Source organism: Heterocephalus glaber, unplaced genomic scaffold (assembly GCF_053883595.1).
Source record: "Heterocephalus glaber isolate CG9 unplaced genomic scaffold, H.glaber_assembly_v1.0 deba00001497, whole genome shotgun sequence".
Classification (NCBI taxonomy): Eukaryota; Metazoa; Chordata; class Mammalia; order Rodentia; family Bathyergidae; genus Heterocephalus; species Heterocephalus glaber.
In genome coordinates, this window is record NW_028258320.1 from 48,582,992 (window position 1) to 48,595,095 (window position 12,104).

At 38.1% G+C, this 12,104-nt stretch overlaps 1 protein-coding gene across 2 annotated transcripts in view; it reads right to left on the reverse strand.

Annotated features, from left to right (window-relative positions):
- The window catches only part of Hpse2 (heparanase 2 (inactive)), a 905,145-nt gene that overhangs the window by 323,656 nt on the left and 569,385 nt on the right, over positions 1 to 12,104 (reverse strand). For both annotated transcript variants that reach the window (XM_087185109.1, XM_087185110.1), the window contains exon 4: positions 870 to 1,043. In XM_087185109.1, coding sequence (XP_087041235.1) covers positions 870 to 1,043 — 174 coding nt within the window. The remainder of the gene's footprint in view (positions 1 to 869; positions 1,044 to 12,104) is intronic.

The following is a 12,104-nucleotide window of genomic DNA, read 5'->3' on the forward strand; positions in this document are numbered from 1 at the left end:
AGTTTCTCTAGTGTGAGAAACTGAAAGTGTAAATAAGGGCTAAATGTTATAATAGATAATGTGAAATAGGAAGAAAAGGGGCAAAGGGGAAGGGGAAGTGGGAGGGGTAGTGGAAAGGAAAGAAGGGAATGGAATTAATATGAGAAAATGAAAAAATGTAAACAAAGTCTTTGTAAATAGGGAAGGATGGAGGGGTTGAAGGGAGGGCAGGGGAAGGGGGAAATATAAGAACCATGAGAAATTATGTAAAGGTGCAAATTTCCAATGATGAATGTCATTATACTGTATACCTAAATTGTACCAATAAAATGAAATTTTTAAAAAACAGTTAAAAAAAAAGAAATGGCAAGTTGAAAATTTTTGAACAGATTTCTTTGAAGCAGAATCTCTGTTTTTTTATATAGTAATGTGCACTTTGAACCTTCATAAGGCTCATATACCATATAGCATCCCTGCAATTTATTTGACCAGAGCTCTTCCAAGTTATTATTTTAGAAAGATCATCTTGCAGGACCAGTGTTTCATAGAAAACACATTATACAATGAAGCTTGGGCTGTACAGAGAGGTTGTGTCTGGCTTAACCTCAATTTGTTCGTCATAAATCACTACACTTTCTCCATTTTGTGACATTTTCCATATATTTACCAAGAGGTATCTACTGATAATTACAAATGCCAATAATGTGGATTCACTAAGCCTACTGGATTTCACTATATGATCTTTTACCATGTGGGGAGTTAGTTCTGTGGCCAAACATCCCAAATGTGTTCTGGGGCAATGGATTAGAGATGACCTGACAGACTATCCCAAGCCATTTTAACCTTCCCCCTTACCTTGTCAATTTAGAGGAAATAATATCCTTACTTACCATTTCCAAGTTCCCAAGAAATGTTGTACTTTTTGCTGGCACTGTACTTCAACAGACTCAGAGCACTAGAACTGTTCCAGGAGTTATTGGGATTACGACGCAGTGCATTTAGAGCAAATATCAGGTGGAGTCCAGAGCAATCAGCAAAGTTATAAAGTTTATCTAGAGACCTGGCTGGGAAGAAGCAGAGAAAGGCTTTTAACTTTTAAATCAATGTTAGTGCAAAGAGAAAATATTAGCTACTATAAAAAGTCTTTCTATAAACTTCCTGCTAACACAGAGTCACACAGATAGGCTTCAAAGAGGGATTATCTTTTGGTCTAGGGTGCAGTTCAAGGTGATTTTAGAAAGCAGCACATAAGGGGTTAGAGGTATAGCTCATTGATAGTGTGCTTTCTTGGCAGGTACAAAACACTATGCTTGACTCCTAGCACAGGTTTTTTGTTTTTAAATGCAGTACACAGAATTCCAGACAAATGTTGCAAGCTGGCAATCATATCACATCCACAATGCCATTTATTTGTTAACAAAAATTTAGTTACTGATGTTTAATATGAGAAAACTCCACAGAGTAGCTGATTTCTAACTTTTCTGGAAAAATGAGAGATCTGAGACTGTTGGGTCTACATTCCTGCATGACATAACACTAATAGTGCCAGAGTACAAAGCCAGGAAAGATGACTGACTAGGCAGTCTTAGAAAATAATTCAGCCTAACAGGACTTCCAAAATATGTCACTAAGTCTACATTTCAATTATTTCTGAGAATGGAAATATCATAATCATCACTAAAGATCTGCCCATTGTTGGGTTGATCTGCTCTATCATTAAGTCTAAAATCATGTTTCTCATGCCCATCTCATTTTTTCATTTCTGTTGCCACCATTCTTGTCTGGGTCTCATTTGCATTTACATAGATTATTACAATGTCTGTACTTGCCTGTCTACTTCTAAATTCTTCCCATCCTTCAATTAATTTTCTCTCAAACAGTCTCTGAAGGACTTTCAAGACTATTTTCTCCCTTAGTTCAAGGCCTCTAAAATTCACCCATATGCCCCACTCCTAAATTTAGGCCTATTTGTGTCAAAGAGTGCTTTGTTTATGTCAGTCAGTTCTATTGACTATGGAACTTTCTGTCTCATTGAATTTTGCTCTAATTGGTTTCATTTGGCATACCCATATTCCTCTTTTAAATATTTTATTTTTCTTTTAAGCCATGTTTCCTAACTGTATAGGCAGTGTATCCTAATGAATAACATACTTTATAGACAACATGATGAGGTGATATATAGTTGTAAGTTGTAAAAAATACATAATTATATTAATAATTATGTGTAGAGGCTCACATTATCCTAGTATTCATTATCCAAGTCCTTAAAGCAGAGTTTCTAAAATGGGTTCTATGAAACACTAAGGTTCCAAAAGTGGTCACTTGAAGCTCTGCAAAAAGATGATGTAGCATGACCAAAGGTGACCCATGAACAATTTTGTTATAGATCTTTAGTCCTTTAAATTAGAATCATAATAATTAAATTGAAATCATTATCAGATTTTCAAGCAAGATAGCAAGGCTGCCATTTTCACCTTCTTACACTTGTGCAAAAGAATCTTTTAAGATGCAACAGGAACAAGAAAAGAAATTATCTCATTTCATTTGAAAATAAAATTCATGTGACTCTCACATATTCTACCCAGAATAAAGTTACTAGGTTAAAAAAAAAGGGCATAGGTTTCATATTAAGGAGAAAAATTTATTTTTAGTTTCAAATGACAAAATTAAGATATATTTATAGGCATATTAGAGTGATTATAAAATGAATATATGAATATAATAATAATTATCTACATGCCACTCAATAAAAAAGTGGCATTTTTGAACTGTTTTGTAAATTGCATTTTAGGCTATAATTTCATTAATATTGCTTTGTCCTATAGTTTTAGTTGATTTATATTCAACAGCATTAATACATTTTAATATACAGGATAATGTTAACTGAAGTAAATACATAACCTTTATTTAAATTACACATGAAAAGCTTACCTTCAGAAAAATTATATCTGACTTTGACTGAAACCATTTAATTGACAAAAACTAATTATATTTGTCTTTTTTCCCCCCCATTAAGTTTATTGGTACATTTTAGGTATAAAATACAGTTACATTCATCATTGGGATCTTGTACCATTACATGAGTTTCTTGGTTCTGTTTTTTTCCCCCTTCCCTTGCCCTCCCTTCACCCCCTCCACCCTTCCCTATTTGCAAAGACTTTGTTTCCATTTTTTTCCTTTTCTCATGTTTTTTCTTTTCCCTTTTTTCCTTTCCCCTACCCCTCCCACTTCCCCTGCTCCTTTAGACCTTTTCTTCCTGTTACACAATATCAAATATACATTTTTTAAATTATAATATCAAGATCTAGGAGACATTACCACAGATTATACAGAATTTAAAAGGATATAGAAAGTATATTTCAAAAATCTTTTTTGAAATAAATTTGACAACTTCTAAGAAGTACCTTGGAAGACAAATTAATGAAACTAACTCTGGAGGAAATATAAAATTTGAATAGCACCTATTAAAGAAAGTATATTCCTAGCTTGAAAACCTACCTACATGACAACAGCAGGCTCATATACATTTTAACTGATAAATTATATCAAACAATTAAAGCAGAAAAAAGAAGGAACACTTCTCCCCTCATTTTAGGAACTCAACATTGTGCTAATCTTAAAACTGGATAAAGATAATAGAAGAAAAAAGTATGAACATAGATAGAAATTTGTTTAACAAAACAAACTATTAGAAGTCAGATCTGGCAGGATGTAGAAAGTAGTTTTGTTATAGGGATGGCAGTGTTGGTTCAGCATTGGATGATCCACCCCCAAAAGTCATCATTTTAACAGAGGAAAGGAAAAAGCCATATGATCCTGTCACTAGTTGGAGAAAAAGTATTGGACTACATTCTACAGCTGTTCATGGTAAAAGCTATCAAGAGACCAGAACTAGAACAGAACCTTCTCAACAGATTAAAGACATGTACTCCATATTTCCAGTGAGAATGCCTTATATGAATGGAGAAGATACAATGCTTTCTCCTTAAGGTGGGGAACAAGGGCAGATATGCTTACTCTTTATCTGTCCATTAAACTTTGAAACCTAGTCCCCACCAAAATAGTCTGGCAATAAAATGACACAATTAGGATAGGATTGGCAAGGTAGAAGCAAAATCTTTATATGTAGATGAAATGATCATCTACAGAGAAAATACTAAGAAATCTCTAGGAGCCCCTAGAACTTGTATTTGAATTTAGCAGGATTAGAAAACACAAGGTATATATAAAAATTCAGGTCTGTGTATACTTGCTATAAATGAAGAATTGGATATTGAAATTTAAAAGTTATGTAGGAGTACAAAGGACCTAGAAAAGTTTAAAAAAACAAAAACAGTGTTGGAAGACATTTAGTACCTAATTTGAAGACTTCTTCTAAAGCTACAGTAATCAAGGCAGTGTTGGTATAAGAAAAGACATATAGATCATTTGAATAAAACAGAGAATATAGAAATAGAACCACACTTTTGAAAGATTATTGAGTTTTGAAAGATTATTTAACATTAGCATTTTATAGAATATAAACTCAATTCAAGAGCTGAGGAAGAGATAGTGTTTTCAGCAAATGGCACTAGAACACCTGGTATCCATATATAAAAAATTAACCTCAACCCTTTTTCTCCATACATGAAAATAACTTGAAGGGATCTATGAACCTAAATAACAAAGCCTAAAAATAAAAAATTTTAAGAAGAAATTATAAGGGAAAATGCTTATGAATTCAGGGTAGGCAAGAACTACCTAGTATACAAAAGACATGATGTATAAAAGAAAAAAAAATGATAAATGAGATTCCATCAAAATTTAGAACTTTAAATGACATCATTAAAATGAAAAGTTGTCCTTAAACAGACCATATTTACAATGCATATTACCTCTGACCAAAATATATAAAGAATTCTAAGACCTCATTAATAGACAACCCAATTAAAAAGTAGACATGAGAGGATGATAAATAGCCAGTATAGCACAAGGAATGGTGTGCAAATCTAGAATCAGAAAAATACTAATCAGTACAATAATAAGATTGAACTATACACTCATTAGGGAGATGAAGTCAAAAGTTTTAAAAGCCTTGTCATGATTTTTTCTTTTTGTAGGATTCTCCCCCTTTGCGTTTAATTTGTCACGCCCAATGGATTCATTCTCCTGGGTTTCCTGGGGTTGTGATCCTCATTGTCTTTTCCTAGGGTATTGTCTAAAATTTTTTGGAGTGCTGGTTTGGTATTCATGAAGTTCCTGAGGTGCTCTTTGTCATGAAAGTATCTTATTTCTCCATCAATTTTGAAAGATAGTTTTGCAGGGTACATCAATCTGGCTTGGAAGCTGTTTTCCTTTAGGGCTTGAAATACATCACTCCAAGCTCTTGTCTTGCTGGTTTGCATTGAGAAGTCTGCTATGATTCTGATGGGCTTTCCTTTGTATGTGATTTGTTTCATTTCTCTCACTGCTTGTAGAATTTTGTTCTTCTGTTGGATTTCTGGAATCCTAACTATTATATGCCTATGTGTAGATTTTTTTTTGATCAAGCCTAGCTGGAGTCCTATATGCCTCACTTATCTGTATGTCAAGTTCTTTTCCCCTCCTTGGGAAGTTTTCTGCCATCACTTCTGTGAACAGTTTTTTTATGTCATCTGCACTCTCTCCTGTTTCTTCACTGACTCCAATCAGTCTTATGTTATTCTTCTTTGCATTGTCTAGCAGCTGCTGGATTGATTTCTCATGTTCCTTTACAGTTTTAAAGCAATTTTTCTTTTCCTGGTCACTAATTGCAATCTTTTCTTCTATATCTGAAATTCTATCCTCACATTGGTTCATTCTGCTGCACAGACTTTTGATGGAGTTTTTAATCTCCTGGAAATCTGTTTGCATCTGTTTTATGGATTCCATTTGTTTTCTATGTTGAGATTCCATCATATTCCTCAGATCCTCTATTTTTTTATCTGTGTCCTCTCTAGATTTATTAATCATGTCTTGCACCATGAGCAAAATCTTTGCTGTTATCTGAGTAATTATTTCTGATTTCTTTTTTCCCAGATCCTCTTTTGTTGCCAGTTCAGAGAGTCCAGGTGGTTGAGTATCAGATTGTTCCATCTCATTTCCCTTTGGGGTTGCTGTAGGTGATCCAGAAGTCTGTTTTTGAGACTTGTTTACTTGTCTTCTCATTTCCACAGGGGCAGCTGGGGGTTCTTCTGGCACCCGTGTGGCTCAGCTTCTCTGCCCAAGGAGCTTGGGATGGCAGCAGGGGAGCTTCCTTCTGGGTGCTGGGACTGGCTCAGCTTTTCTGCCCTAGGAGCTTGGGATGGTGGCAGGGGAGCTTCCTTCCAGGTTCTGGGACCGGCTCACCTTCTCTGCCCTAGGAGATTGGGATGGCAGTGGGGGAGCTTCCTTCCAGGTTCTGGGACCCGCTCTGCTTCTCTGCCCTAGGAGCTTGGGATGGCGGCAGGGGAACTTCCTTCCTAATTATATTTGTCTTATAAACTTTTCAAATTCAAAACCAAGGGTAAAATAGTGTTAATTTTAAGAAAGAAAGTTAACTGATTTTTAAAAAATTATTATTCTTTGCAGGAATGGTTGTCCAAAAAGTTGTTTTTAGTTTTAAATAGAAGAGAGATAGGAGATTAGGGTTTGACAAAACTGGCTGTAAGACCTGTTAATTACAAGATCTCAGAACACATGTGCAGAACAATTTCCAAATCCCTGCATGTGGACTTGTGAGAACTTGAGAAGGTTTTTAATAGGATGCCCTATATCTGACTTCAGCTTGAGGTTGGGGTCCCAGCACTGATTCTCAGGACCCATGTGAATACATTCTCATGGGTTTCCTTGAGATTTGGACAGTGTAAAAGGACACAGACACCAAGAAGAGCTTGCTATCATGATAGCACATCCTGTGTACTCCAGGGTATGCCATTTTCTTGCTTTTTCCTCTTTTATTTGGCCCACTCTACAGAGCTCACTTTCTCACTCTTCAGTTTTACTTTTTCAATAAACTTTGCTGCTGCTTTTTGTTCATTTCTTTCAATTCTCTGAGATGAGAAGAACCTGGAATCTACCTCTAGAAGGAGAGATGAGCAACCTATAACCCAGTAACACTTTATTTTTTGAGACAGGGTCTTGCTATGTAGTTCGGGCTGGCCTTGAACTCATGGCAATTCTCCCACCTCAGCCTCCCGAGTGCTGGGATTACAGATGCGTACCACAACACTTGGCTTCAGTAATGTTTATTTGACAAGCCACTTTTAGAAGGAGCTACCCGATTACATTTTGATGTAGCCAGTCAAGACTAAAGCTCAGGTACTGGAGACCAAGGTAAGACCTATAATGTGCACAATTTTTTTTTCTCTCTGAGAGGCTTTTTTGCTTCTTTCCTTTCTTTCGTTCCTTTCCTTTCCTCTCCTCTCCTTTCTCTTTCTTTCTTTTCTTTTCCCTTTTTTCTCCCTTCCTTCCTTTCTCTCTTTCTCTGTCTCTCTTTCTCTCTCTCTTTCTTTCTTCCTTCCTCTTTCTCTCTCTCCCTCTCTCTTTCTTTCTTTCTTTCTTTCTTTCTTTCTTTCTTTCTTTCTTTCTTTCTTTCTTTCTTTCTTTCTTTCTTTCCTTCTTTCATCTTTTTTTCCCTCTCTCCCCTAAGAGTCCCTCTGAGGGACTCTTCTCAAGATGCTGAGGAGGGGCTTCCTGTCCTGGCTATGTGGATAGGGGAAGGAAATGTGGGCTTTTTTCTATCTAGCTGCTTGCATTCACTCTGCAGGTCCTTGTCTGCATGTTTGTTTGTTTACTTTGCTACTCTTTCTGTAAATTAACCTGGTCCTCACTTACCCCAATTTTGTAAATGGCTTTTATTTCTTGGTCTGTGTTGTTTGTTTGCCCCACCTCCTTTTGAAATTAACCTGGTCTTTGCTTACCCTGGTTTTGTAAATTTTTTTTTTTTTCTCAGCTTTGTTGTGATCCTAAGATTAAGGGTTCCCCACCCTGGGCACCCTTAGAGCCTGCATAGAATTATGTGGCTAGACATGTATTTATGTCAACTGCCACCATCTTTTTCTTTCTTTTTTTATTTCCTAACTGGCCTTATGAGCTAAGCCTCTGATTTTGGAAAACAAGAGAGAGGAACCTCTTTTCATTTTGAATTATTTTAATTGACACTGTGTCTCTTCCCCACACGGAAGAGAAAAATTTGTCCACTTTGAAAAGAAATACCAAGGCTTTGGCAGAAGCAGGGCAGAGGCATGGCCTGTTCAAGCCAGCTTTAGCTTACCCACCTCCTCTGTTTTAAATCCCTCCTGAGGCTATAGTCTATTGGCTGAATTTCTTCCTTAAGTGCAGATAATTTAAAACTCTATGCCTGATGACCTGAGTGGAACAAATAGCCTTTAAAATTTAAGTAAAGAGACTCTAAGTATACAAAAGTTCTTAGCCTTTTCACTATTGGAGTAAATACACTAGACAGTTTACTCAGTTGGCTCAGTTATGGTTAAGTAATCATCAGGGGATTTGAAATACAAGCTGGACCATCACAGGATTCAACTAAGTGGCTGAGGGAACTTTGTTTGGCATAGTTCCATCCTTACTTTATGGGAGGTAAAGGACAAGGTAAGGCCAATGAGTGGCTTTGCCCCCTTCTCCCTAATGAATTAATAGGTCCAAATATAGAGACAAAAGTCCCCAGGGGGCTTTCTTCTGTGTTTAATGATGCTGACATCACTTGGACAGAGATATCTGTCTGGCTAGTCTGTGTCACAAGGAAGGTCTTGTGGAACCCTTGGGTCTCTTCCTTCTGTGTGGGACACCATCCTAAGGAGTTAAGACCTAGTTATCTCCTTCTCTCTATAGCCTCAAGCCAAATCAATGGGAAACCTCTAGGACTTTGCCACTATGTGGATTTCACTGCCATTTCATTGCCACTAGGGTGTATTCTTTATGAATGAGAAAGGTTTGATCCTGAAAATTTAAAACAGGAAAAGCTCATCTGCTTTTGAATATGGTTTGGTTTCAGTACAAATTGGGAGGTGGCGAGAGATGTGTATGGATGGCACTTTAAATCATAATACTATTCTCTAGTTACAGCATTTCTGCCTAAAACATACAAGGTGAAATGAAATGCCTTATGATCAGTCTTTTATGACCCTTTATCAAAGGGAATGCTCAGAAACCATGGTGTTTAGAGTGGTCCCCAAGGAAGAGAAAGGTATTCTGGATGACCCTGTCCTGAGACCCCCACTTATCTCTCAGAGGAATGTGGGTTCCATCTGTTTGATGGGCCTGAAAGATTTTCTTGACCTCTTCCTTATAGTCCCCAGACCAATAAATCAAGTTCATCCCCTCCAAGTGACTTAGGAAATCCATTACAGCTTAGTGCCCTAGGGGAGCCCAGTATTCTTTAGCCCCCTCATCATGTATCTCAGACAGTTGTCAGCCCTGCAGTTCAAATCTGAAGTAGCGCTTCTTACAACTCTAATTCACAACTTAGCCTGCTGCTGAGAGAAGTCTCAGAGGTGGGAGAGAATACTTCAGTGCAGGTCTCTTTTCCAGTTGCTGATGTCTGGCAGTACAAAGAACAAATAGGCCAACTGTCAGAGGACTCTAGTAAGTTTGAAGATGAGTTTCAGACTTTGACCTGACTCTTGTTTTTGATTTATCATAGCGATATGTCCAATTCATCTAAGCCACTTGCTGTACCCTAGATGAAAGACAAATAATTCTGCACCAGGCTAGGAACTATGCACATGAACAACATGCTTTAAAAAGCAAAGGAAACCACCCTGGAAAGTTTATTCTCCCTTCAACAGAACTAAACTGGGACTATAATACTAGTTATGGACAAAGAATGATATCTCATATGCTAGCTGCTCTTCCCAGGGAGGTAAAGAGGTATATTGAGTCTTTCATAAATATACTAATATAAAGTCATCTTATAGGGAGGGCAAAGCACTAGTGCAACATCATTTCACCTGTCAATCAGCCCTAAATATTCAACATAGACTACAAAATCTTCAGAGGGGCCAAAGACACCTATGGCCCAGTTTCTGGGCATGGCCTTTTCTGTATTCAACAATCTGGATCCAGATAAGGGACAAAAGAAAAAGACTAAGATTATATACCTGTCACAATTGGCAATGTTTTAAACTTACCCAAATCATCTAAGGGAAAACCCAGGGACAACTGAGGTTCCTGTTTCAAGTGTAAGAATGCTGCAAACTGGGCACGTGACTTCAGCAAGTCACTGCCTAGGCCTGGCCCAAGTGTGAAGCAGCCAATGTGGTTGACTCATGGCCCTGGAAGTTTAACTATCCCTCCTCTCAGGCAGGGTGTAGACCAGTCAAAACTTACTGAAAGAGGCCCAGGGAAACCTGAAATGTCCCTGTCCAATGACATCACTATCTCCTCTGAGGAACCCTGGGTAATCTTGGACTTCATGGGTAAGCCAATTCAATTATTTCATTGTGTTTTGTCTTACTTCTCTAGAAAACACTCCTCAGGATCTATAGCCATAGTTTGGATTGAGAGGACCCCAAAGCAGAGATTCCTTGCAGCTGTACTAACAAAAGAAGCTGCAAAGTTAACTTTGGTACATATACTAGAGGTCCTGATTCTCCATCAGGTCAAAACTATTTTGGAGACAAGAGGTTACTTGTGGTCAATAGGGGAACAGCTCACTAAGTAACAAACCATGCTCTTAGACACACCTGAGTTTTTATAAAAGCTTGCACTACTATTAACCCTGCTTCTTTGTTGCCTATAGGCCCAGAAGTTAGCCCTCTTGTGAACAAGTGATCTCCTAAACCTATTCAAGCAGGCAGGATATCAGTGACCTGCCCCTCCAAAATGCTAAGGACGTGTGATTCACTGATGGAAGTGGCCTTGTCAATCATCTATAGAGCACAAGCAGGAAATTCTACAACTCCTATAGGCAGTCCATCTTCCCAGGCAGGTTGCCATCGCACAATGTAATAGGCACCAAAAAGATATGTCTGAAGTCTTCTTGGGAAATCAGAAGGCTGATAGGGAAGACAAAAGGACAGACCTAAAGCACCTCAAGGACTTAACCTTATTCCTAGTTCCCAAGGAGCTGTTCTGGTCCTTCCTCAAGGAACACAGTGACAAGCTATCAAAATTCTACATGGGAAGTGGGCCTCAATATTCTGGAAAGGTAGAGAGAGCCAAACAGACCCTAAAGTGAACTCTGGCAAAACTTTGACATCTGAGTCCTGGCTCCAATTGCTGCCAATAGTGCTCATGAGGGTTCATAACATGCTCAAACCTGGGCTATGTTTGAGCTCATTTGAAATGTTATGTGGGAGGCCATTTCTATCCACTGGTATGATAGTAGACACAGAGACCGCAAGACTTGAGACTCACAGTAGCTCATTAATCTGGCCCAAGTACAATAGGTTATCTAAATGTATGGAAACAGGGTCCTGCCAGCTACTGTCCCAGGGGGGACCACCTACTGTCCATCTTGGACAGTAGTACTTATAAAAACTTGGAGAGAGGAGAGAGTCATTGACCAACAAAAACCAAAATGGAAGGACATTTTATAAGTGATTCTTGCCATATCCACTGCAGTAAAGGTGGCAGGGATAATTGGATTTATCTTTCTAGAATGAAGCTAGTCCCATGTGAACTGTCTGAAAAAAAAAATCACCCAAAAGGAGAAAGCTGCTGCTGTGAGCCTATGGAAGACTTGATAATTCTTCAAAAAGGAAGACTCCAGTGCTGCTACAGGAAGCATGGAAATCTGACCTGCTCCTATTTGGGCCAATAGTAAAGGCCAATGGTCATTAACTCTTTTCTCATTTTCTGACATGTTTTTATTTCTTCAACCCAACCAGTGACCCACAGCTTCTCAGGTAGATGGAGAGCATGTAATCACCATTAGGTAGGGTCTACAGATTCTTCTAGCTTGAAGAAGATGTAGAAGATAGAGTCCTCCACTACCTCAGCACCCCATAAGGAATTATGGGGATTTGTGTCTCTCAGGGAGAAATGAGATAGGAGATTAGGACATGGCAAAGTTGGGTGGGGAAGTAGGCATGACCTATTAATTACAAGATCCTAAAAGACATGCACAGAACAGTACCTACACCCATGCACATGGACTTGTGAGAACTTGAGCAGGTTTTCAATAGGAT